General features: G+C 41.5%; 2 protein-coding genes across 4 annotated transcripts in view; both read left to right on the top strand.

Annotated features, from left to right (window-relative positions):
* The window catches only part of ALLC (allantoicase), a 43,641-nt gene extending 30,284 nt beyond the window's left edge, over nucleotides 1–13,357 (top strand). For all 3 annotated transcript variants that reach the window (XM_045369857.3, XM_065527466.2, XM_045369858.3), the window contains 5 exons: nucleotides 6,875–7,030; nucleotides 7,429–7,502; nucleotides 8,502–8,610; nucleotides 12,203–12,327; nucleotides 13,049–13,357. In XM_045369857.3, the coding sequence (XP_045225792.1) occupies nucleotides 6,875–7,030; nucleotides 7,429–7,502; nucleotides 8,502–8,610; nucleotides 12,203–12,327; nucleotides 13,049–13,249 (665 nt within the window). In that variant the 3' untranslated portion in view covers nucleotides 13,250–13,357. The remainder of the gene's footprint in view (nucleotides 1–6,874; nucleotides 7,031–7,428; nucleotides 7,503–8,501; nucleotides 8,611–12,202; nucleotides 12,328–13,048) is intronic.
* Nucleotides 13,358–14,323: 966 nt separating this feature from the next.
* DCDC2C (doublecortin domain containing 2C) overlaps nucleotides 14,324–25,914 on the top strand; it is an 88,089-nt gene continuing 76,498 nt past the window's right edge. The window contains exons 1-2 of the mRNA XM_045369856.2: nucleotides 14,324–14,719; nucleotides 18,908–18,959. Of these exons, the coding sequence (XP_045225791.1) occupies nucleotides 14,433–14,719; nucleotides 18,908–18,959 (339 nt within the window). The 5' untranslated portion in view covers nucleotides 14,324–14,432. The remainder of the gene's footprint in view (nucleotides 14,720–18,907; nucleotides 18,960–25,914) is intronic.

The raw sequence follows: 25,914 nt of genomic DNA, 5'->3' as shown, positions 1-25,914 counted from the left end.
TCTAGTGGACCCAACAACAATCAGCACCGGTGTCATTTCACTTGATTTTGCGGGGATTCTTGCTCCTGGAAGTTAATGATGGGATTTCCATTGATGACAGGCTTCCATTCTGAGCCTTGATGATGTTATGGAACTTGCCATGGGTAGAAGCATACTGGAACATGTAGACCAGGTAGTTGAGGTCATCATTGATGATGTCAATATCCACTTTGCCAGAGCTAAAAGCAGTCTTGGTGATCAGGTGCTCAATACAGCCAAATTTGTTTATTCTGGCCTTCATTTTCATCTTGTTACCTCAGGGACACAGCTGGCACTGCATAAGAAAATGCAGGTGTCTGTCAAATGGAAAAGAGAAGAGAGTCAGTCTCATTTTTTATGTACCCTTTTCTATTTCTGATATTTTGGAGTCTTTTCTCTTTGTAATTAGTCTAGCTAAAGTTTCATCACTTTTGTTTCTTTTTAAAAAACCAGTTTTTTTGTTTTGTTGATTCTCTGTATTATTTTAGTCACCATTTATTTATCCTCTGATCTTTATTTTTTTTCTTCTACTAATTTTGGGTTTGGTTTATACTTGCTTTTCTAGTTTATTGAGATGCATTGTTAGATTAATTCAAAGTCTTTTTACTTCTTTGGTATAGGTATTTATTGCTGTAAACTTCCTTCTACTGCTTTTTTTGTATCCCATATATTTTTGTATGTTGTATTTCCATTTTCATTTGTTTCAAGCATTTTTAAAATTTCCTTCTTAATTACTGACCCATTTGTTGTTCAGGAGCATGTTGTTTAATTTACATGTGTTAATGTATTTTCCAACGTTTCTCTTATTATTGATTTCTAGTTTCATTCCATTGTGGTCAGAAAATATACTTGATATGTTTTTGTTTTTGTTTAGACTTTGTTTAGACTTGTTTTGTGGCCCAAGATATGGCCTATTCTAGAGAATGTTCCATGTACTGATGAGAAGAATGTATATTCTGCAGCAGTTGGGTAAAATGTTCTGTAATGTCAGGTCCATTAGATCTGGTGTGTAGTTCAACTTCACTGTTTCTTTGTCGATTTCCTGTCTGGACGATTTGTCCATTACTGAAAGTGAGGTGTTGAAGTCACCTACTATTATTGTATTGCAGTCTATTTATCCCTGTAGATCTATTAATGTTTGCTTTATGTAAGACTTGAAAGCTCTGGTGTTGGACATATAGATATTCATAATTGACCCATTTATCATTATACGGTGTCTTGTCTTTTTTTTTTTTTTTTAAACAGTCTTTGATTTGTAGTCTATTTTTTCTGATATAAGTGTAGCTACTCCTGCTCTTTTTTGGTCTCTGGTTGCATGAGACATCTTTTTCCATCCTTTCACTGTCAGCCTATTTGTGTCTTTATAGCTCAAGCAGGTTTCTTGTAGGCAGCATATAGTTGGGTCTTGTTTCTTAGTCCGTTAAGCAACAGTATGCCTTTGATTTGGAGCACTGAGTCCATTTAAACTCAGTATTGTCATCAGTAAGTAAGAGCTTACTGTCATTTTGTTGCTTGTTTTCTAATCCCCTCCCCTCCCTTCCCCTCCCCTCCCCTCTCCCCTCCCCTCCCCTCCCCTCCCTTCCCCTCCCCTCCCCTCTCCCCTCCCCTCCCCTTCCTTTCCTTTCTTTTCTTTCTGCCTTAGTGGTTAACTAATTTTCTCTGATAGTACATTTTAACTGACTTTTATTTTTAGCAAATCTATTATAGGTTTTTGCATTGTGGTTACCATGAGGCTTATAAAAATATCTATAGATATAACAAGTTATTTTAAAGAGATGCCAACTCATCTTAGATCACAAAGAAAAAAATAGAAATAAACAAAGAAACACTAAAAATCTCTACATTTTTAACTTTATCCCTCCTCCCACATTTTGACTTTATGTTGTCTCAGTTTGCATGTTTTTATATTGCCTATCTTTTAACACCTGTTAATGATATCAACAAAAATATTATTATTTTTGATAAGTTTGTCTTTTGGACTTCATACTAGAGTTATGAGTGAATTACACACTATAATTACAGTGTTGGGGTATTCCGAGTTTGTTAATGCACTTAATTTTACTAGTGGGTTTTATAAATTTAAATATTTTCTTTTTGCACATTAGTGTTTTTTTTCAAACTGAAGAACTTTAGCATTTCATTTAATACTGGTGGTGGTGAATTCTCTCAGCTCTTGTTTATCCAGGAAAGATTTTCTCTCTCTTTCATATTTGAAAGATAGCTTTTCTGGATACAATATTCTTGGATGGCAGTCTTTTTTTCTTTCAGCACTTTAAAATGTCATCCCACTTCTTCTTGGCCTGTATGGCTACCATTGAGAAGTCTGTTGACAGATGAATTGAAACTTCTTTATGTTATTTGCTTCTTTTCTCTTGCTGCTTTTAGGATTTTTTTTTATCCTTGACCTTTTTTTTTTTTCTTGAGACAGGGTCTCACTTTGTCACCCAGGCTGGAGTCTGATGGTATAATCACAGGTCACTGCAGTTTCAACCTCCTTTGGCTCAGATGATCCTGCCACATCAGCATCCCAAGTAGCTGGGACCACTGGTGTACACCACCATGCCTGGCTAATTTTTGTATTTTTTTTTTTTGTAGAAATAGGATTTTACCATGTTGCCCAGGCTGGTCTCAAAATCCTGGGCTCAAGCAATCCACCCATCTTGATCTCCCAAAGTGCTGGTTATAGGCATGAGTCATCATACCCACCCTGTCCTTGACCTTTAGGATTTTTGAAATGCCTTGGAGTAGTCTTATTTGGATACAATCTGTTTGGTATTCTCTGACCTTTCTGTATCAGGATATTTATGTCTTCATCAAGTTTTGAAAAGTTTTCTATTATTTCTTTGAATAAGCTTTCTACCCCTTTCTCTTGCTCAACTCCCTCCTGAACACCAATAATTCTTAGATTTGGTCTTTTGGGGTAATTTTTTTATATATTGTAAGCAATCTTAATTCTTTTTCATTTTTTTCTCCTCTGTGTATTTTTAAATTGCCCATTTTTGAGCTCACTGATTATTTCCTCTGCTTGCTTCATTGTACTCTTAAGAGCCTCTAATGAATTTTTCGGTTCAGCAAATGCATTTTTCCATTCAAAGGTTTCTGTTTGATTTAAGAAATTCTTTAAATCTCTTCATTAAATTTCTCTGATAAACTTCTAAGTTGCTTTTGTGTGTTATCTTTGAAGTCACTGAGTTTCCTTAAAACAGCTATTTTGAATTATTGATCACAGCGTTCATATATCACTGTCTTATTACGATCAGTCACTGGTTCCTTGCTTTGTCCATTTGGGGATGTCACAGTTCTTTGCTGTTGTTTCTTATGGATGTACATCAATGCCTGTGCATTGAAGCATTAGTTATTTATTCCAGCCTTTTCTGTCTGGTTTGTTTCAGTTTTTGTTGAATATGTTTGCTTAAACGTAGGGAGTGTGCAATATGTTAGCTTCCCTGGGCCACATTGGAAGAAGAATTGTCTTGGGCCACACATAAAATACACTATGATAGCTAATGAGCCAAAAAAAAAAAAACCGAAAAAATCTCATACTGTTTTTAAGAAAGTTTATGGATTTGTGTTGGGCCACATTCAAAGCCACCATGGGCCTCATAAGACCCACTGGCCATGTGTTGGACAAGCTTACCTTAGAGAATCTTTATAAATTTCCTGTTGATTTTATTTCCTGCTAGGTAGCTGCCTACTTTTCAGCACTAGATGGCACCTTAAGCCCAGGATTGCCTCATTTGTAGTAAACAATCAAATTACTGCCCATCAGAATAGGGGAGGTCCCAGAGAGCATATTCTAGTGGTGTGAGAAGGTTAGCTGGGTGTTTGTCCCCAGGGGACCCGTGGAACAAACCTCTTACAACATGGTGTTGCTGAACAGCAGCTCTGATTTGGTGTTCCCTCTGAGTTACAGGGTTTGCAGGGCTGGGGATGTCTCACCCTCAGTGTGACGCCTCCACCTTATGGACCATGAAACGGGTCACTGTGGCCCCAATATCCCAGTGGCCACGCCTAAGGTAGGACCCTGTCCCATGAGTCAGGGCTGGGTCAAATAAAGGAGCCCCTGCCTCTCAACCACACTCACCCAGGACTTAGCCTCAGCAACAGGCATATAGGGGCAGAATGAGAAGCCCTGATGTCCTGCCTGTCCTGGGAAGACACCCCGCAACTATGGGCTGCACTTGTTTGCAGTCTCCACTTTGCTGATCTGGGAGAGGGTGTGAAGGTGAGGTCTTGGTTCAGATACTGCAGACTCTCACTGCTCTTACTGAATTTTAGCAGATGTTCTTGAATAGATGTTGCTGAATTTTCCGTATGCCCTTAGGACCATTTCCAGAGACCTGAAGTGTTTTCCCATCCCCCAAACCCCTTACATTTCACCAACTCCACTGAGGAACAGGACAGCAAAGCTCCTCCTGCTGTCATGGCAGAAGTGGTTCTCTGGAACCTTATTTTAGGTGCAATGTTTCTCTGGTTATGATGCTTTAAAGTGAGACATGAAAATGGAAAGATCTAAACATGTTTACTAATATTAATTACTCACTGAAATCATCTGTTCTAAAAACAGTGCAAGACAATGAATGAGCAAAGCTTACAAGAGATTCAGGCCTTTTTCCCACTTGTTAATTTAACATACACTATGGAATAACTACTTTGAGCTACAGACTGAGCATTGGCCATATAATCATTTTCCTGACAATGTGTAGGTCAGAGCCAACAGAGTGCATGCTTCATGAAGAAAGGGCTGTGGGTCCAGATTGTCATTTTCGTATACCTGACACTTAGTACAGCATGGGGAACAGAGAAGCTCAATAACTATTAGTTGTTAGATTTAATTGACAGAGTCCTTGTCCTTATGAAGTGAATAACCCAGGGGGAGACAGATAAGAAAAATAACTTTGGGAGGCCAAGGTCAGGAGTTCGAGACCAGCCTGGCCAACATGGCGAAACCCCGTCTCTACTAAAAGTACAAAAATTAGCCAGGCGTGGTGGCGCATGCCTGTAATCCCAGCTACTGGGGAGACTGAAGCAGCAGAATCGCTTGAACCCGGGAGGCGGAGGTTGCAGTGAGCCGAGATCGTGCCACTGCACTCCAGCCTGGGTGACAAGAGCGAGACTCTGTCTCAAAAAGAAAAGAAAAGAAAGAAAAGAAAACAAAAAACTGCAAAATAGTGATACATATAACAAAAGTATTTTGGTAGAGCCATAAACATTTCTATTTGACTATTTCTGATCCACCAAAATAGCAACTTTATATGTCCAACCCAGTTTGTATAGGATTCATGAGTTGAAAGAGGGTCTAAAATAGCTTCTGACTGGGAACCCTGCTTTTCTGGGTTGAATATGAAGGACCCCTAAGCACATAAAAGCTCTTTCCTAATTGGTCAGCATTGACGACCTGAAGAGGAAAGATGGGCAATGCCTGCATGCAGATTTCATGTCCCAACTCTTAGTGGCATCTTTAATTGCTCCATGAGGATTCCACCTGGGATCCAGGTGTAAAGGGAAAGGAAGCTGTGGAAAACCAAGCTGATGTCACGGGGACACATTGGGTGGGAATGGGTTAGTTTAAATGAGATGTACTCAGAGGATGAAGAGTCATTTCTGGGATTCCTTGACAGTTGTGATTAAAAGCAACTTTGGATATTAACTCTGTAAAGAAGAATCTTATTTTTAAAAATGTGAAGTAGACTTTACTTTCAACAGATGAATATCTTCTATACCATTAAAGCCAATTATAATATTTAATGAACTAGAATGGCAGTGATACTCCTCTCACAGCCTAGCTCCTGCTGAATGACTCCTTCTAGGATGTTTTCTAGGGTTTTATGGCAATGAAGTTTTTGGTTTTATTTGTTGTAAATAGCAAGACTTCCATTGTTTTACCAAAAAATTTTCAGATCACTCATTTTCATCAAATTTGTAAAATAAAAACATATAGGGCTTGTTTTAGTACAGTATTTTGATTAAATTAATTTTCTATATTAAAAATGCTTGGTTTCCACCTTCTAGGAATTAATATTTGAAGAAACAAAACATTCATTCTACTAGAATCAGATGCTGTGAGTTGATTTTGGTAGCTATTTGCTGCTCTGCAGACCTAATTTCAGGCTGCTGTGGTTCTCAGTAGCAATTTGATTTTGTGAATATTATCTTTTGTATTCTCAATAACATTGCTAAGCAGCGTGGTGTTGTAAAAATAAAAACATAAGGTTCTCTTGTCTGAGTCTGTGAGAGTCAGCAAAGCTCATTTCTCGCACGAAATATTATTTGGATGGTGAATTTCCCAAATGCTGCTTGACCTTGGAGTTGTTTATTTAATTAAAAAAACTTTAATGCCTACCGTGTGCCCAGACCTCTTCTAGGTAGAGACGATACAAGAACGGTACAGAAGTGAACAACACAGATAACTGGTCTGGCCTCCGAGGATTTCGCCTTCTGGGTTTGAGAGACTGATTTTAGCAGGAACTTAGAAAGATAATTTCAGGCTGTAATTAGAGCTCTGGAGTAAATAAGCAAGGGGATATGATAAAATGTAACCTGGGGAGCAGGCAGTGGCTGGATGGAGCGGGGAGGAGATAACGTCAGAGGATGGAGGGAAGGCTTTTCTGAGGCCATGCCTTTAAGGTGAGGAACATAAGTAGTCTTTTGGAGAGCTGGGAAAGTTGTTCTGGTACAAGATAATATCAAATGTAAAGGCCCTGGGGCAGTGGGCTTGTTGTATTTGAGAAACAGCAGGTTGATGTGGCCAAAACCTACCAAGAGATGACACTGGAGAAGACAGGAGGGTCCTGTAGTTGATGATACACAAGCAGCCATTTTTACAAACAATAACTAAGGCACCTTTCCTTTTCAGATGGTGGAATTGCACGACTTAGAGTATTAGGTACTGGACAAAAAGACTGGACTGCAACTGACCCCAAAGAACATGCAGACCTAGTGGCCATCGCTTTTGGGGGTGTCTGTGTAGGATTTAGTAGTGCTAAGTTTGGGCACCCAAACAATATAATAGGTAAGATGATATTCTCGGAGCTGGCTTATTTAGGAAGTCTGGGTACCAGCATTAAATACCCCAATATGGTCAGAATGATTTAAAAGGAAAGGCACATCTCAAAGCATGGGAGTGGATGAGACTAATCTTCCATGTGTAGGATTTGATGCCTTTATGACATGAAATAAGTCAACATTACCAATTTCTCTACCTAATTTTGGCCTAAGTATCTGCTTTAAAAGGAAAAGTAAAATTTAACTAACGCTATGATTGTGAATTTACTGAAACATTAACTTTAATGAAAATAATTTATATAGCAATGCTCAGATGCATGAGATCTGTAATTTAATTACAGCATTGTATTTGTTCTCATAGTTAAAATCATGCAGTTTACCATTCAACAATGTTATTTTCTGTAGGAGTCGGTGGGGCAAAGTCTATGGCGGATGGTTGGGAAACGGCAAGAAGGCTGGACCGGCCACCGATATTAGAAGTAAGAAGTTAAAAATAACTATGGTGTAAAGTTTTTCTAAAAAGTATTTTTTGGAACTTTTTTCATTTAAATAAACTTTTGCATATTTTAGAAACCTCATATGCATTGTTCTAAATGCTAATTACTATGATTTACTTTTTCCAAATTTCCCACTGTTTTCATGACAATATCAGGGCAGAGACTCAGAAGGCCAAACATACCGGTCATTGCCAGCTACGCCAATGCATTTTTGGAACATTCCTCTGTTTCTTCAATAAAGAAACAAAAGGAGCTGCGATTTAATAATACAAAAGTTATGAATAAATATGTTGGGAGATCTGGGGAAGAACCACTAGTTTAGTAATGCTAAATATCTGTGTATCTCAGGATTACACCACTTATGTGAACTTGTGATGGACAGGGCGCCCTAGAGTCTATGCTGTTTAATTTGGCCAGTAACTAATTTGAGATAGAGAAACCAAGATGAAGTGAAACAAAAAATACAATGCCTTTCAATTTGCAAATCTCACTGAAAACTTGGTCAGAAAAGTGCTCTCCCCTTCTTAAATTGGATTTCATGTCACCTGATGCTTTGAGATATCAATGAACAAACTCTCCATTCTCAAAACTAAGGTTTGAATGTACATCATGTATCGGTATAGGTTTGACCAACAAAATATGTACCTTGAAAGGTCAAAACAAACTAATTAGAGAACCTATGGACTGGATTAGATAAAGATTGCTGCACGTTTAACATTTTGCAGGGATCTGTAATTGACACAGAAATTTAGAAAAACTTATCCGGGCCCCATGAACTCACAAATTGGCATGAGATATTTAAGAAATGATAGCAAAGAGGCAATTTACGTGACAGTGATCTACACATCAGGCCCCAGGAAACACTCTTCTATAGTAAGAAATAAAAGAAGCACGTCAACCTTTTTCACCTGTTGGTTTTCGGGACTGGTTTCTTGAATGACTCTAAGTTAGTTTACCATTTTCTTCTCTTCTGAATTCCAGAATGATGACAATGGCATTCTCTTGGTTCCGGGTTGTGAATGGGCAGTTTTCCGATTGGCACATCCTGGAGTAATAACGCGAATTGAAATTGACACAAAATATTTTAAAGGTAAATGCAAAGCCATAAAGTACCACCTTATAATTGGTGTGTTTATTCTAAAGATTGAGTTCTATGGAAGTGGGACTGAGGACACTGAGCTCTTGGTGTGGCTTCGCCACTTAAGCTGTGTAATTTTGAGCATGCTACTTTAACCCTTAGAACTCTATCTATCTATTATTTATTAATTTGAGATGGAGTCTTGCTGTGTCGCCCAGGCTGGAGTGCAGTGGTGCAATCTCGGCTCACTGCAACCTCCACCTCCAGGGTCTGAGCGATTCTTCTGCCTCAGTCTCCTGAGTAGCTGGGATTACAAGCACTCTACACAATACCCAGCTAATTTTTGTATTTTTAGTAGAGATGGGTTTTTGCCATGTTGGCTAGGCTGGTCTTGAACTCCTGACCTCATGTGATACGCCCATCTCAGCCTCCCAAAGTGGTGGGATTACAGGCATGAGACACTATGCCCAGCCAACCCTTTGAACTTTAGTAACCTCTCTATAAAATTCACATTTGGGCTGGATGACCCCCAAAGTCATACAAGATTCCATGACACTGTCCAGCTCTTTACTATAGAGGCTCTGCATCCCCCTTGGAAAGAGCCTGTGAGAAGCACAGGGATGGGAGGCACCTTTTTACAGAGAAGGGTCCTAAGCAGACTGACTGGGGAAGAGGAGTGACCATTTCTTCCCCAGGCTTCACTTTTAAGACAGTGATTTACACATTTTAAAAACTGTGCACCTCTATTTGTTAAAAAATATTTGGACAAACAACGCTGATATTCTGCATTTACTTTCTTATGAAATACATATGTGTATTATTAAGACAATTCAAAAGAAGTTGATACAATTTTATAATTGTTATGTGACATTTTATAAGTACTGGATTGAGCATTCCATGTTAGCCATTTTTGAATAAATAGTGGCAGTTTATATTCATGTTTTGGGTGAGTGGTTTTTAAATGTCTTGGGAATTATTGTGACTTTACTCAATTATTAACCATTATATCAAGTTCAAGGCCAGGCTCATCAACAGTAGTGCCTATAATTATTTCAGGAAGTCTTGGTAATTTTAACTTATTTTGGAAAGACGGCATTTTATCTATTTTTTCTTTTAACTATTATTTTAGGTTCAAGGGTAAATGTGCAGGTTTGTTATGTAGGTAAACCTGTGTCATGGGGTTTTGGTGTACAGATTATTTTGTCACCTTGGTATCAAGTATAGTACCCAATAAGTATTTTTTTCTGATCTCCCTCCTCCCACCCTCCACCTTCAATTAGGCCCCAGTGTCCATGTGCCGATGTGTTCCCATTATTTAGCTGCCACTTATGAAAACATATGGTATTTGGTTTTCTGTTCCTGTGTTAGTTTGCTAAGAATAATGGTCTCCAGCTGCATGCATCCATGTTGCTGCAAAGGACATTATCTCATTCTTTTTTATGGCTGCATAGTATTCCATGTTGTATATGTATCATGTTTTCTTTAGCCAGTCTACAATTGATGGACATTTAGGTTGATTCCATGTCTTTGCTATTGTGAACAGTGCTGCAGTGAACATACATGTACATGTCTTTATGGCAGAATGATTTATATTCCTTTGGTTATATACCAATAATGGGGTTGCTAAGTCAAATGGTAATTCTGTTTTTAGTTCTCTGAGGAATCGCCACAACATCTTCCATAATGGCCAAACTTACGCTCCCATCAGCAGTGTATACATGTTCCTTTTCTCCACCACCTTGTCAGCAACTGTTATTTTTTGATTTTTTCATAACAGCCATTCTGACTGGTGTGAGATTGTATCTCCCAGTGGTTTTGATGTGCATTTCTCTAATGATTAGTGATGTCGGCCATTTTTTCATATGCTTGTTGGCTGCATGTACGTCTTCTTTTGAGAAGCATCTGTTTATGTCCTTGGCCCACTTTTTAATGGGATTGTTTTTTGATTGTAAATTTGTTTAAATTCCTTATAGATTCTGGATATTTGACCTTTGTCAGAAGCATAGGATGCAAATATTTTCTCCCATTCCGTAGGTTGTCTCTTTACTCTGTTGACAGTTTATTTTGCTGTGCAGAAGCTCTTTAATCAGATCCCATTTGTCTTTTTTTTTTTTTTTTTTGCTTTTGTTGCAATTGCTTTTGGCATCTTCATCGTGAAATCTTTGCCAGTTCCTATGTCCAGAATGGTATTTCCTAAGTTATCTTCCAGGGTGTTTATAGTTTTGGGTTTTACATTTAAGTCTTTAATCCATCTTGATTTTTATATATGGTGTAAGGAAGGGGTCCTGTTTCAATCTTCTGCATATGGCTAGTCAGTTATCCCAGCACCATTTATTGAATTGGGAGTCATTTCCCCATTGCTTGTTTTTTTTAAGACTGCATTTTAGATCCGGTTATGTGGCCATGGTTTTTACTTTTCAATGTGGCTGACTGAGGGTCAGGTGAAATGGCAGTTCTGGATTTTCTTGTTCATACATACTTGCATTTTTTGTGGTATATTTAATCCACAGTTCTCTGCACGAATGGTTTAAAATAACTTACTTATTTTTGTGAGGGATGCTTTAGATAAAACTAGATAACAAACAGTATATCCACTTAAGCAGGCACCCAAAACTGCAACAGGTCATGAATCTACCACTGTCGATCATTCAGAATACCTCTGGTACATACAATATGATGACTGTAATGGAAATGAGGGATCATGGCGGTATCCACTTATAGCAATAATATAGTAAGTTATATCAAATACACAAAGCTTAATATACATTCGCATATGTATGTATATCAGACAAATAGAAATAGCAGCTCTAATGTTCTCTTCCTGCGTGTCCTTTGTGTCCGTATGTACCCCAGGGGCATGTTCGCCCACCCTGGAGACCACCGTTTTGAGAGATGGGCCACAAAGGGGGCATGTGAGCCACAGCCTCCTCTTTTCCAGGGTTCTTAATTAGCAGCTCCTACTCTGTCGATCCTAAAGAGCCCCAACAGAAGTTCTCTCTTCTCAAAGAGAGTGGGACCTTCCCCCCAAGGTCCTCTAACCCCACTGAGCACACGATTCCTATGATATTCCAAAGAGAGAAGAATCTCAGGACCATATACTCTCACCTGAAGATGACTCAGAAATTCCCAAATACATGTGTGTGGCTGGTGCCCAGCGCTAGCTAACATAAAACTCAGTATTTTCTTTTGATTGTCATGTTAAGAAATATGTCATAGGAAAATATTTTCCAGCTTCATAATAATTTCAGATGAGCCACATAGCAGTCTGCAAGTAATTAAATCTGCAATTGAGGAAGCTTATCAAATACATTCAGATTTCAAAGTGAGAACGCTATACATTCAAACTGAAATGCGCCAGCCCCTTCACATATGGTGGACTGCTTCTGAGTCTTCTGAAAAAGAAATGTCTATTTCATGAGGCAATCTGAGCATCACAAACCAGTTTGTTCCTTCTCTCACATACTTCATACCTTTGCTTTTGCTCAGGAAGAGCAGGGACTTATTCTTTGCTGGGTTTTTGATCTTATTAAAAAAGCATGATGTCCTATATGCCAAACTGAATGTAAATGAGGGCAGAAAATCATGCTGTGTTTTGCTCCAACAGGCAATGCTCCTGACAGCTGTAAAGTGGATGGATGCGTCCTGACCACTCAGGAAGAAGAAGACATGATCAAGCAAAAGTGGATTCTCCCGGCCCACAAGTGGAAACCACTGCTTCCAGTGACCAAGGTTCGTGTGGCATGTTATTAGGAGCCAGCACTCAGACTATGCTATTTCCCTAAGATTCTCTTTTGTAGGATTAGGATACACTCCAAGGTTTCTGCTCAGTTTAATGGTGAAATGAATGAGGCTTAAAACCCCTATCTGAAAACTTAAATAAGAAGAAAGGCTCTATTTCTCTCCACTTTAGTATTTCCAAATTTTGTTAGAACAAAATTGTTACGTGCTCAGAATACATACATGGAAACATGTCTCTGCATTATGTTTAACTTTGTAGAAGGGGCTACTAGCACATTTAAAGCTATAATGGACCTGCAGGTGGACGCTCTGAGATATTCCACAAGTGTCTTCTTTGATTTAGAAAGAGGGTCAGGCTGGAGGTGAGAGCTGCTCCCATGTAAAGATAGGGAATAATCTCTGGGAGAGACCAAGATGATCTCTTCTTTCATTTTCTTATCAATTTGCTTATGTATAATCAACTATGAGAAACAATTGGTGGGCATTTAGGTTGCCCATCAATTGTTTATTGGGGCCTGATTATTCATGTATTATTTGGGCATCCTATCCCTACTAGCAGATTTTCATGGAAAGCCAAATTATCATCAATTAATAACTTATTTTAAAGCCCCTTCGCTTAAGTCCAAGCCAAAGGTTTGCCTGGGGCGTGGGCTCATTCGGCCACACAAGCCCTGTTAACAGACTAGGACCTCTGCATCTGCTTGCTTTTCAGCTGTCTCCCAACCAAAGTCACCTGTTCGATAGCCTGACCCTGGAGCTCCAAGATGTCATCACTCACGCCAGGCTCACCATCGTCCCCGACGGGGGAGTGAGCCGCCTTCGGCTCCGGGGCTTCCCCAGCTCCATCTGCCTCCTGAGGCCCCGGGAGAAGCCCATGATGAAGTTCTCGGTGGGCTTCAAAGCAAACCCTTAACACACACAAAGTCCCGGTGTCAGACACACAGCAGGAATTTCCCAGTCATAGTCTTCTTTTCAAGTGTTTTGAACACCTGGTGATTTAATAAAGTGGTCATCTCATAAATGGATCTCTGTATTTAATGTTGCTATGAGGCATTTGGTAGCTTACATACTGGCTATGGCTGTGAATGGTGGTCTCTAAGGAACTACTTTTTTTTTTTTAGCATTATAAGATATTGATATTGATATTGATAGTATCAATATTCTGTACCTTCGGTGTGGACTTCCAGCTATAACATGTAGCCTACTGTCTTTGAAACTTTGTCAAGCTCATCAAAACCTTTGGGAAAATATATTTCTAGAATCACTCAAGAGGACTGGCCTATCTTTACCCAGAGTTGGAACGATTCTTCCAAAGATCCCCTCTCCCTTTGAATCATTCTTAACCACAGTGAGGGTGCGTTCTGAATGGCATACGCCTGACACTGCACACCAGTGGCTATAGCGCTGCCCCTCACAAGCTCCAGTGGCTCTGCACAGCTCCTCCTCTGGTGGAAAAGCTCAAATTCTCCACTCTGGGCCAGGAGTCCTAGAAGATTTTGGGTCTGAACCGGTCAAATTCAACCCAAGATCAAAGAAACAGAGGTTCAAAAATGTGAAGCAGCTCCCAGCACCCATCCAGTGTTGATTGTCAGTATGGTCCTGGTCCCTCCATAACGCCCCTCTCTACCGCTTCTACAGAGGAGGGCGGTGAGTGTAGGGGGAGGGGGCACAGTGGGCGTCCCAGGGAGCGCAGCACAATCATTCTGGCCTCCTCCTCCTCCTCCTCCTTTTCCTGGGCTCTGCCTTCACGCCAGTCACCTCCCCGGGCTCCGCGTTGCCCCCTCACCTGTCTCACCTGCTTGGTCTCCCCGTTACCCAATCATCTGTCCCTGCCCGGTGCCGCCCCTCACCTGCCCGGGCTCCCCGCTGCCCCCCTCCTGCCCCAGCCTCGCGCCCCTCGCCCTGGCGGCCAGGCGGTCACAATCGCCCAGGGTCGCGTCAACACGCAGCCTCCGCCCGCCTAGCAGCCCCGTCCAGTCCCCGTCCCGTCCCCGTCCCGCGCCCGCGGCTGGAGAGGACCTTCCGTCGGCGGTGCCTGGGCCTGGGCGCAGCTCTGCAGCCTCCCGGCCCCGGCGAGCGAGGAGCGGGGCGCGGCCATGGGCACCCGCGGGCCCTCCGCGCTGGTGGACACCACGCCCGCCAAGACCATCGTGGTGTACCGCAACGGGGACCCGTTCTACGTGGGCAAGAAGTTCGTGCTGTCGCGGCGCCGCGCGGCCACCTTCGAGGCGCTGCTGGAGCAGCTCACGGAGCAGGTGGACGTCCCGTTCGGCGTGCGCCGCCTCTTCACGCCCACGCGTGGGCACCGGGTGCTGGAGCTGGACGCGCTGCAGGCGGGCGGCAAGTACGTGGCGGCGGGCCGCGAGCGCTTCAAGGAGCTCGAGTAAGTGCGCCCGCGCCCCCCGCGCCCCCCGCGCCCCCCGCGCCCCCCGCGCCCCCCGCGCCCCCCGCGCCCCCCGCGCCCTCTTGGGTCTGAGCGTGGTCAGGGCCGTGCCCCCGAGGTGTCCTCTCCAGGCTTCCCTCCCGGCTCAGGCGCCCGTCTTTGGAGTGGGTCAAGCACCGCCGGAGTCAGGCCGCCCCAGGCCACGTGGTTTTCTGGGGGCGAAGCCGAGGCAGCCCTACCCCCAGGGCCCCTTCCTATGGGGCAGGGCAGGGCGAATCAGGACGGCTCCAGAGACTGCCCGGAGGGCGTGGGGGGGAGGGGCATGGGGCAGAAACGGGGGGGGGGGTGTGTGGAGAGGGGCGTAAGGGCGGGGGGAGGGACATGGGGGACGTGGGGGCAGAGCCTGGGAATGGGGCGGGTTGGGCAGTTCCCATTTGAAATCGCTCAGGGTGGCCCCTCTAACTCTGTGTTCATCACCTGGGCCTGCGTGCATTTTCAAGCTTGCCTTTAATTAATGAGACTATTGCCCTCCCTCGGTTTGTGTCTGTAATCCCGTTCTTGCAGCCTGTGTCTGCTTTCTGTGATCTCAGCTGCTTTTCTCTCCTGGTCCTTTATTTCCTTGTAGGTGTCCTTATTTTTTGACTGTGAACTACTCCTTTTGTATAGCTTTGTGTAGGGACATTCTTCGAGGGCTGAGATAAAAGTGAGATTGCCCAGAGAGGATTTCCATTTTCTTTCAAATGCTCCCAGTTCAAAAATGCTCTGAATTAAATCAGCATCTTGAGTTTTGTTTGTTGTTTTTTGAAAAAGTAGTAGGATTTAGTGTGAGGGCTGGTGTATAGTTCCAAATTCTTAGTGGTATTTGCAAAGATGAGAATTTACTATTCAGTTGTTTCTGAAGAAAAATCGTAAGTCACAGGCATCACAGTTGCTAAGAGGTAGAATCTGGATTAGCATATTTCAGAGTGAAATTTATTACTATGATAATCCTGTTATGTATGAGAATTCGTGGACAAAATTATATTCCTTTAGAGCCATGTAATTTGTGATTATTTTTTCTGGGCGAGGCAGATGATGTCAATATCTAGAACAGACATCTCACCCAGGATCCAGTGCTGAGTGTTGTTTTACAATTAAATAGTATATTTCTACAAAAACTGACTTTAAAGTCCTTTTTGATACACATATAATGAAAAGTATTTAACTTTATCCTAAGACATTTCCTTGTAAAACTGGCCTATGTTTTACATGTTAGCAAACGGGGAAGGAGACATACCAAGCGCCTGCCACGAAGCCTGGAGCATGCCTGGGAGATGTTCCTCTTTCCTCTTGCTGTGGGGCTAGGCGTTTTCCAGCAGACCCTGTTATACCTCCAGTTTTGTAGAGAGAGTCTCCAGTCTCCTAGTTTATTTAAAATGTTTTGGACATGTAGCAAAAGTATTGAGAAAAAATTGAGATGTTCTTCTTCCCAGTGCTTTTACTGTTTATGATTACTTTTTGGGAGGAAAGACATGTCACCCACTGCAGAGGGAGGGGAATTAGGGTCCGTGTGGCAGATAGCCTGGGTTATTTTGCGTTATCTATTATCCATGCATCTTCAGTACTGTAAAATAGATGAGCCGTGTCTGCATGTGAAGGTCAACACAGAGAGCACATGGGGTTCCTTTTCTTCAGTTTCTTTTAGGTCATTGAGTATGAAATTGGAATTCAGACTTTGGTGAGCAAAGCTCTGAAAAGTGTGGCTGGATTTTCACTGGTATTAGTAAAGTAAACTAGCTCTTGGAAATTTATATTCTGTAATTGCTAAACCATTGAGCAGTGCGATTAATTTTCACCGGAAGACAATATTCTAATTGTGTCACCAGCAAATGGACTTTGAAGTGAAGCCTGTTGATATGTTAGTGATCCGGGAGCTCCCCTCGTAATAGTGGTTTCGAGATGGTGCATTAAAAAGACAAACATCAACAAATCTATCCAATATCCAATCATTACTCAGACATTTCCTGGAATAAAATAATTTGAGACCCAAAGAACATAATTTTTTTCTTTATAAAACAAAATATTATAATATTTACTTTTCAAAACAATTTAAAGTGTCTAGGCTTTATAGCCTAGAATTAATATTTCTTTTGTGGAGAAAGTCATATTTACAACAAAATCTAAATCAGGGTGTTGCGTATGTGTGCACGCATGTGTGTGTGTGCGTGTATGTGTCTGTGTGTGTTTAGGGGCGGGACCCCAAAGAATTTGAATGCTTAGGAACATTACCCTGTTTACCTTAGAGCTGGTTGCTGAGACATGAGTGTGAATGTGCTATTTGAATCAAACCATCCTCATTCTTCCTCAACCCAGCTTTTTCTTCTCATCTCCCTGGCCACCCATTTGTACCTGGGAACTAGCAGATGACAGGAGAAAGAGGAAAAGTTGTGGTAGATGACAGGAATGCTGGCTTCAGAGCCTCAGAGCCAGAGACTGGTGGAATTTAATCCTGGCTTTCTCTACCTGAGTAATGTTTAACAAGTTAAATAACCTCTCCAAGACTTGGTGTCCTCATCAATAAAGCAGGCTTAACATCCATTCTGCGGTATGGTTGGGAGAATGGAATGAATGCCGTACGGTAAAGTGCCTGGCACTGGTTCTCATGGATGGTTTCTTCTCTTCCTTTGTTCTCTGGAAGTAGCCAGGAGGGAGCTTGCACCTGCTGGTCCCATCTCAGCTTCACAGACCCACTCCCTGCCCACCTCAAGGCACGCCAAGCCCACCCAGCAGGCTTCTCTAAGTGCCTGGGTTAAAGACCTCAGGTCATGGGCTCTCTGAGGAACTATTTGTCTTTTCTTTCTGTTTTTGTATGTTCTTGGGAGCGCAACATTGAAATAATAAATAGTATTTTGTGTTTTTGTAGGATCTTTTTATGTGTTTTTCTGTGTTAAATTTTATTTTTTGGTTCCATGTAATGAAAGTCAGATGTCTCATTTGGGAGATTAGTGTTCATAAACAAAGATGGAATTTGGGAATTTAGAACAAATTTAAAATATTTATTTGGAAAAGATGAAAACTAGACTAGCTAGTGAAGAGTGGCTACAAGGGCCTCCAGGCAAGTGGAGAGGCTCAGGCCGAACTCAGCCAGCAGCCATGTTTTGTTTGGTTCACACAATTTTCGAAGATTTGAGTTGGCTGCAGCATTTTATATTTGGGAGAATTCATGTAATAATATGAACTTTTGGTCTCCCTTGGAAAAAATAGAGGATTTGATTGTTCAGAGGACTTGGTTGTAGTTGCGCGCATCTCCACTATCTGGATGTGTGAGGCCCTGTCCACCCCAGAAGGGAAGGGACGCTCCCACTGGCCACAGCCCCCACCAGTCCCTGAGACCACCCTTGGCGAGTGTCATCATTTACTTGACCAGTTTCTGTGGGGATCTGCGTCTGTGACTCTTTATTGAACACTTAGTTATTTCTTCCCCTTCTATTTACCAGTATAAGTTGACCCTTCTCTAAATATTGCTAAGACTATCAAAAATAATAACAATCTCAAATACGTATTTTTTTTTAATCAGGAAGAAACCTTAGTATCACATATAAATTTAAAGGTATTATTTATTACCCTGAAAACATTTTATTTTTGAGGAACATGGAAGTCCCCGAAGTCCCCAACAGTAAAAAAACATTGCGTTAGTAGGGCTCAGACACATTTTATGCTGGTGACTCTTTTCCAGTTTGCAGTTTTGGCAAAAGGGGAACAGTGTTGAATTTCTGTGAACCAGGAGGGAGCAGTGGGGCTGCAGAGGAGCTGGAGGAGAGTCTGGGTTTCTGGTCCGACCTTAGCCTGTCATGGGAACACTGATGAGCTTGCAGTTCTGGGCCTTCAGCAACCTGGTTAAAAAATGCTGTTGAATTCGATGATTTCTCAGGTTTCTCTTTAATAAAATTACATGAGGGAAAGCAATGTCACTTAAGAGACACTTTCAAGGGGCAGTGCCAGTGGTACCCAGTGTGAAAACTGTCCTACAACAGCATTGCTATTGTATTCTGATGTGGATTCTAACACCGAGACAATTTTAGATTCTAGTTCCAAATTGCTGTGGGGTTGTATCTATTAAGCTGGAAAAGGACTCATTTCTAAAGAGTCTGGAACTTTCTGTGTAAATATCTTCCTTCTAATGATGTTTTCTTCTTTCTTCTTTTGCAGTTATATTCATATAGTTCCCCGAAAACCTGCAAAGATAAGGAAGTTGAAGGAAGTAAGTGTTCGCTTCTACCAACTAATAATGGAATAAATTGGCCAACTTGGTAAAAATGTAAATGTCGGCATAGAATAATGGAAGTTTTACAGAAGCAATGTTTAGAAGGGAATGCCTGCAGAGCTGTGTTGCTCTTGAAGTGAGAACATGCTGTGCAAGCTTTTCATACTTGTCAAAGCACTTAAGTAACCAAGTGGCGGAAGGCAGTGAAGAGAGGCTAAGATGTGCGGAGGGAGATAGTCATCTTTGAGGCACACTGTGCAATTAATTGAAGTTTTCATTTTCCTTTTGTTTTGGGGGGGTTTGAAAAGACAGGTCTCAGGAAAAGTTATTTAGAGTTATGCAATGTTGAAGCTAATTATAATGCTAAATTTAAAGATTTGTCCCAAGTTCTCAACATTTTTGTACTTGATAGACATTTATGAGGTCTACAGGACAGAACATTCCATCACACTGTTCTTATCACTTGATTCTTAGTAAAAATAACCATTTAATTTGTTTAAAGAGACATTCCTTTTTTATAAGCAATAAAAACCACAGTTTTAAGTCAGATAGTCTGTTGATATTTAGAATTCAACGTTTTTACTTAAAATGGACTTATTTTGTGGATTATTACACAAGTGAGTTATTTTGAGGGCATCTACTTCTCTGAGTTGCAATATTGCTGTTCTTAAATTTTCTCACCTGTAAAATGGAGATGATAATAGATACCTCAGAAGCTTTTTGTAAGGACTAAATGATAAAATACATAGAATGCGCCAGCACTAGTTAAGTGCTTCCCTCTACATCTGACAGAAGCTGCTCTTCTCTGTGTCTTTGGAGGGCCACCCAGAGCTCCATGCAGGACACGCCAGTAGCCCCAGCATTGTTCACAAGCACCAGCTTGCAGAATCGTTCTGCTGCTTTCTTGGAGTCTGCCCTTGAGGGCAGTTAAAATAAGTCAAATGTATTACTTTACTCACCTTAAATTGTAACTTGCCAAGGACGAGAGGGCAAGTTTCCAACTAGAAAGCAATTCTGGCAGTCACTGAATTTCAGGGCTACCTTAATAAAGAGCGTGGAAATGATTTGTGATCATCCTGACACCTTTTACCTGTTTTCCCCTCTCCATGTGGGGCTGGGAGTGGGATTAAGCAACAATTCTGAAATCACCCTTGAGAACACTTGTTAGAGTTTGAGTCTCAGTTCATCCTTTGCATATTTCAGTGATTTAAATAAGATATGACTTAAAAGGGAATATTTTAGGACAGGGAGGAAATTTCAGACTATCTTGTCAAAACTTCTTTTTTTCTAGTAGAGGAAGCCTTGGTCTACAGACATGAAATGCTGAGCAGGCGCACCAGGGTTTCCACACCCACGCTGGCCTTGTCCTCCTAGGGCAGGGATTAGGTTGCTGGGCACTCACTCTATGAGGCTATAGTTACCCAAAAAAGTTTAAAATTTTTTTTTTATTTTTGAATTTCCACTTTGTTCATTTCAAAAATGTGATTATAAACATAGTTCTCATTGAGAGAGGTGTCAAAAATACTGTGCAGAAAATCAAAACTACGGTGAGATACCATCTCACACCAGTCAGAATGGCTATTTAAAAATTATTTAATATTTTTTTCTTCAACTTTTATTTTAAGTTCAGGAGTGCATGTGCAGGATGTACAGGTTTGTTCCATAGGTAAACATGTGGCATGGTGGTTTGCTGCACAGATCATCCCATCACCTAGGTATGAATCCCAGCATCCTTTAGCTGCTCTTCCTGATGCTCTCCCTCCCCTCATTCCTCCTCTCTGACAGGCGCCAGTGTGTTTGTTCCCCTCCCTGTGTCCACGTATTCTTGTCATTCAGTTCCCACTTACAAGTGAGAACATGTGGTGATTGGTTTTCTGTTCCTGCATTAGTTTGCTGAGGATAATGGCTTCCAACTCCGTCCATGTCCCTGCATGAGTACTTGCGTGATGCTGAGGTTTGGGGTATAATTTATTCTGTCACCAAGGCAGGGAGCATAGTATCCAATAGTTAGTTTTTCAACCCTTGCCCCATTCCCTCCCTCCCCCATCTATTAATATTAGTCCCCAGTGTCTACTGTCATCACCTTTACACCCATGAGTACCTACTGTTTAGCTTATAGGTGGGAACATGGAGTATTTGGTTCTCTGTTCCTGTGTTAATTCACTTAGGACAATGGCTTCAGCTGCATCCATGTTCTTTTTTTATGGATGCATAGTATTCCATGGTGTATATGTACCACATTTTCTTTATCCAGGCCACCGCTAATGGGCACAAGGTTGATTCAGTGACTTTGCTACAGTCAATAGTGCTGCAATGAACGTATGAGTGCATGTGTCTTTTTGGTAGAATGTTTATTTTCTTTTTTGAATGGTAGTTCTGTTTTAAGTTCTTTGAGAGGCCTCCAATGGCCCTGCACAGTAGCTGAACTAATTACATTCCCAGCAATAGTGTATAAGCATTCCCTTTTCTCCGCAGTCTCACCAGCACCTTCTGTTTTTTAACTTTTTAAAAATAGCCATTCTGCTATTATTAAAAAGTCAAAAAACAACAGATGCTGGCAAGGTTGTGGAGAAAGAGAACGCTTTTACGCTGTTGGTGGTGGGGAGTGTAAATTAGTTCAACCATTGTGGAAGACAGCATGGTGACTGCTCAAAGACCTAGAGGCAGAAATAGCATGTGGCCCAGCAATCCCATTACTGGGTATATACCCAAGGGAATATAAATCATCCTGTCATAAAGATACAAGCACATGTATGTTCGCTGCAGCACTATTCACAATAGAAAAGACATGGAACCAACCTAAATGCCCATCAGTGACAGACTGGATAAAGAAAATGTGGTACATATACACCATGGAATACTATGCAGCCATAAAAAAGAATAAGACTATGTTCTTGTTTTTTTTTTTTTTTTTTCTATTATACTTTAAGTTCTAGGGTACATGTGCACAACGTGTAGGTTTGTTACATATGTATACTTGTGCCATGTTGGTGTGCTGCACCCATCAACTCGTCAGCACCCATCAACTCGTCATTTACATCAGGTATAACTCCCAATGCCATCCCTCCCCACTCCCCCTCCCCATAGTAGGCCCCGGTGTGTGATGTTCCCTTTCCAGAGTCCAAGTGATCTCATTGTTCAATTCCCAACTATGAGTGAGAACATGCAGTGTTTGGTTTTCTGTTCTTGCAATAGTTTGCTGAGAATGATGGTTTCTAGCTGCATCCATGTCCCTACAAAGGACATGAACTCATCTTTTTTTATGGCTGCATAGTATTCCATTGTGTATATGTGCTACATTTTCTTAATCCAGTCTGTCACTGATGGACATTTGGGTTGATTCCAAGTCTTTGCTATTGTGAATAGTGCCGCAATAAACATATGTGTGCATGTGTCTTTATAGCAGCATGATTTATAATCCTTTGGGTATATACCCAGTAATGGGATGGCTGGGTCATATAGTATTTTTAGTTCTAGATCCTTGAGGAATCGCCATACTGTTTTCCACAATGGTTGAACCAGTTTACAATCCCACCAACAGTGTAAAAGTGTTCCTATTTCTTCACATCCTCTCCAGCACTTGTTGTTTCCTGACTTTAATGATTGCCATTCTAACTGGTGTGAGATGGTATCTCATTGTGGTTTTGATTTGCATTTCTCTGATGGCCAGTGATGACGAGCATTTTTTCATGTGCCTGTTGGCTGTATGCGTGTCTTCTTTTGATAAATGTCTATTCATATCCTTTGCCCACTTTTTGATGGGGTTGTTTGTTTTTTTTCTCGTAAATTTGTTTGAGTTCTTTGTAGGTTCTGGATATTAGCCCTTTGTCAGATGAGTAGGTTGCAAAAATTTTCTCCCATTCTGTAGGTTGCCTGTTCACTCTGATGGTAGTTTCTTTTGCTGTGCAGAAGCTCTTTAGTTTAATTAGATCCCATTTGTCAATTATGGCTTTTGTTGCCGTTGCTTTTGGTGTCTTAGACATGAAGTCCTTGCCCATGCCTATGTCCTGAATGGTATTACCTAGGTTTTCTTCTAGGGTTTTTATGGTTTTAGGTTTAACATTTAAGTCTCTAATCCATCTTGAATTAATTTTTGTATAAGGAGTAAGGAAAGGATCCAGTTTCAGCTTTCTACTTATGGCTAGCCAATTTTCCCAGCACCATTTATTAAATAGGGAATCCTTTCCCCATTTCTTGTTTTTGTAAGGTTTGTCAAAGATCAGATGGCTGTAGATGTGTGGTATTATTTCTGAGGACTCTGTTCTGTTGCATTGGTCTATATCTCTGTTTTGGTACCAGTACCATGCTGTTTTGGTTACTGTAGCCTTGTAGTACAGTTTGAAGTCAGGTAGCGTGATGCCTCCAGCTTTGTTCTTTTGACTTAGGATTGTCTTGGCAATGTGGGGTCTTTTTTGGGTCCATATGAACTTTAAAGCAGTTTTTTCCAATTCTGTGAAGAAAGTCATTGGTAGCTTAATGGGGATGGCATTGAATCAAGACCCTGTTCTTTGCAGGGACATGGGTGGAGTTGGAAGCCATTATCCTCAGCAAAAATAATTTTTAAACTCTTTTGGGTAACTATAGCCTCATAGAATGAGTGCCCACAACCTAGTGCCTGCTGTAGGAAGACATGATTTTTAATGCCTGAAAACTATTCCACCATGTGAATTTATCATAATTATTTAGCCCATCCTCTTTGAGCAGACTTTTGCCTTTTTGCTATTTTAAACAGTGATATAATGTAACGGACCCTTTGTGGAGACACATTTGTTTACATAAATGATTATTTATAGAGAAGTAGAATTAACATGCATTATTTTAATCTCCTTACTTTTTACTTCTGGATTGGATTCCATAGTATTTCTGAAAACTGACATGGCTTCCGACAGTGCGTGAGATGCCCAACACCACCGTCTGGGGTCGTGGGGATGGAGCAGTATCATGTCAGTGTGCAGGGCCTGGAAGCGCCTGATGCTCATGATCCTGCCCCCATTTCTTTTTGTGGAAGTAGTCGCCTCTAAAAAGGGTTTGCAGTTATTATTGTTTGTTGTGTAAATGCTTGTCTTGGTGGGACAAGCGTTTGCTTGGACATAGGTCAATGGTGGAGCCAGCCACCATGAATGAGTTGGAACCACCTCCAAGAGCTTTGGCCGACACACGTGATTTACTCCAAGAACTCTGCTGTGCCTGGAGGGGACTGTAAGAGTAGCTGAGATTCAGAGCTGTGTCCTGCCGTCCCATACGAGAACACAGAGCTAACTGGTCACAGGACCTAATGGCATTAATACTACTTACTAAACCACAGTTTGCCTGCCTTGTGGCTTGTGGGGATGCACCTATGATCCCAGAGACAGTATAATACTTAATGAACTAAAAGACTTGTTGGCCAGGTGCTGTGGCTCACACCTGTAATCCCAGCACTTTGGGAGGCCAAGATGGGAGAATTACTTGAGCCCAGGAATTCTCAACCAGCAAGACCCTATCTCTACAAAAAGTAAAACAAACAAACAGTTATCCAGGCATGGTGGCATGTGGGAAGCTGAGGTGGGGGGATTGCTTGAGCCCAGGCGTTTGAGGATGCAGTGAGCTATGATTGCACAACTGCACTCCAGCCTGAGCAACAGAGTGAAATCCTGTCTCAGAAATAGAGACTTGTCTTTGCTTGTTTTCCTTGTATATTACGTTCCAGAAATAGAAATGCTTTGGTCAGATGCCAAGTGCTAGGACTTCATGGATTTCTTTGTGAGTCCCCCATGCTGCTGATTTTGTATGTGGCCATATTCACGTAGCCAGGGCTGAGATACCTGCACATCACACTGTGCATTGGAGTTGTGTCAGTCCTTGAATGCTTCATCATTGTGTTCAATGTCCAGAAGTTTCCTTTCTTTTAACGTGGAATGTTGTGTGGCTTACGTTCTCAGCATGTTTTCACACCTATAGTCTCATCTGCAAAAATGGAAAAATAGCAACCGTGTGAGTGAGGCAGAGCAGGCCTTAATACCTGCCATTTAAAAGATGAATAAATAGTTCAAGAAAGGTTAAGCACCATCTGCAGTTGGGTGGCTCGTTTGCAGTAGAGCTTGGACTAAAACCAAGCATTCTAGGAATGACTCCAGAATTTCTCCCACTCTTTTCCCAGGAAAAGACTCATGACTGCTTTTTGTACAACTTGCTAGTATTAAATGAATTTCTTCTATTTAATTCAAAGAATTAAGGCATCGTAGGAATTTTTTTTCTGATAGATGTTCAAGCACTTACATCACAGAAAGAGAACCCTGGTGTGCAGTGGCAGCGGAAGGCACCCCCCCAGTGTCTTGAGTGAAGGTGCAAAGCAGCTCCCCCAGGGAAAATGCAGGGAGCCAGCAGGATGGGGCACAGGGTTCTCCATGATCCATGCGACGGGCTGGGGGAGCTTCCGTAGGAAGAGCACCAGAATGAGAGCCTTCCCCCTCTGCTGCTCCACCTCTTTCTAGGGTGAGTTGAGAACAGCTGCATCCCAGGCACCCAGGGTCAGGGGAGCTGCCTGCCTCAGCCCTAAAAGCTCCTGGAGACCTTGTTGGAAGTTAAGGCCGTGTGCAGCCCTTCCTGCACCAGTTCCAGCTCGATAGGCCTTGGTCTATTCACACACTGGAGTTTAAGGATGTTTATAATAGCATTTTGTTTTTAAATTACAAAATGCTAGGGACAACCTGAATGTCCACCAATAGAGAAATGGCTAAATGATTCGTGTTATGTCATCCCGGGATTAGATCTGTAGGGATTGATCTAAAATGGTATCTGTCACAATGTGGGCAGGATTCAGTGAGATGATCTTTGTAAATCACTTTGCCTGGTGCTTCTGACATACAGCAAGAGCTCAATAAGTAGTTGGTGCTGTTATTATTCATAATGCCTTTAAATTGTAGTTCATCCTATCCAAATTTGAGATCCATGATTGCCTACAATTTGAATA

Source organism: Macaca fascicularis, chromosome 13 (assembly GCF_037993035.2).
Source record: "Macaca fascicularis isolate 582-1 chromosome 13, T2T-MFA8v1.1".
NCBI lineage: Eukaryota > Metazoa > Chordata > Mammalia > Primates > Cercopithecidae > Macaca > Macaca fascicularis.
Note: the sequence above shows the minus strand (reverse complement) of the source record. Positions and strands in the feature narration are given on the sequence as shown.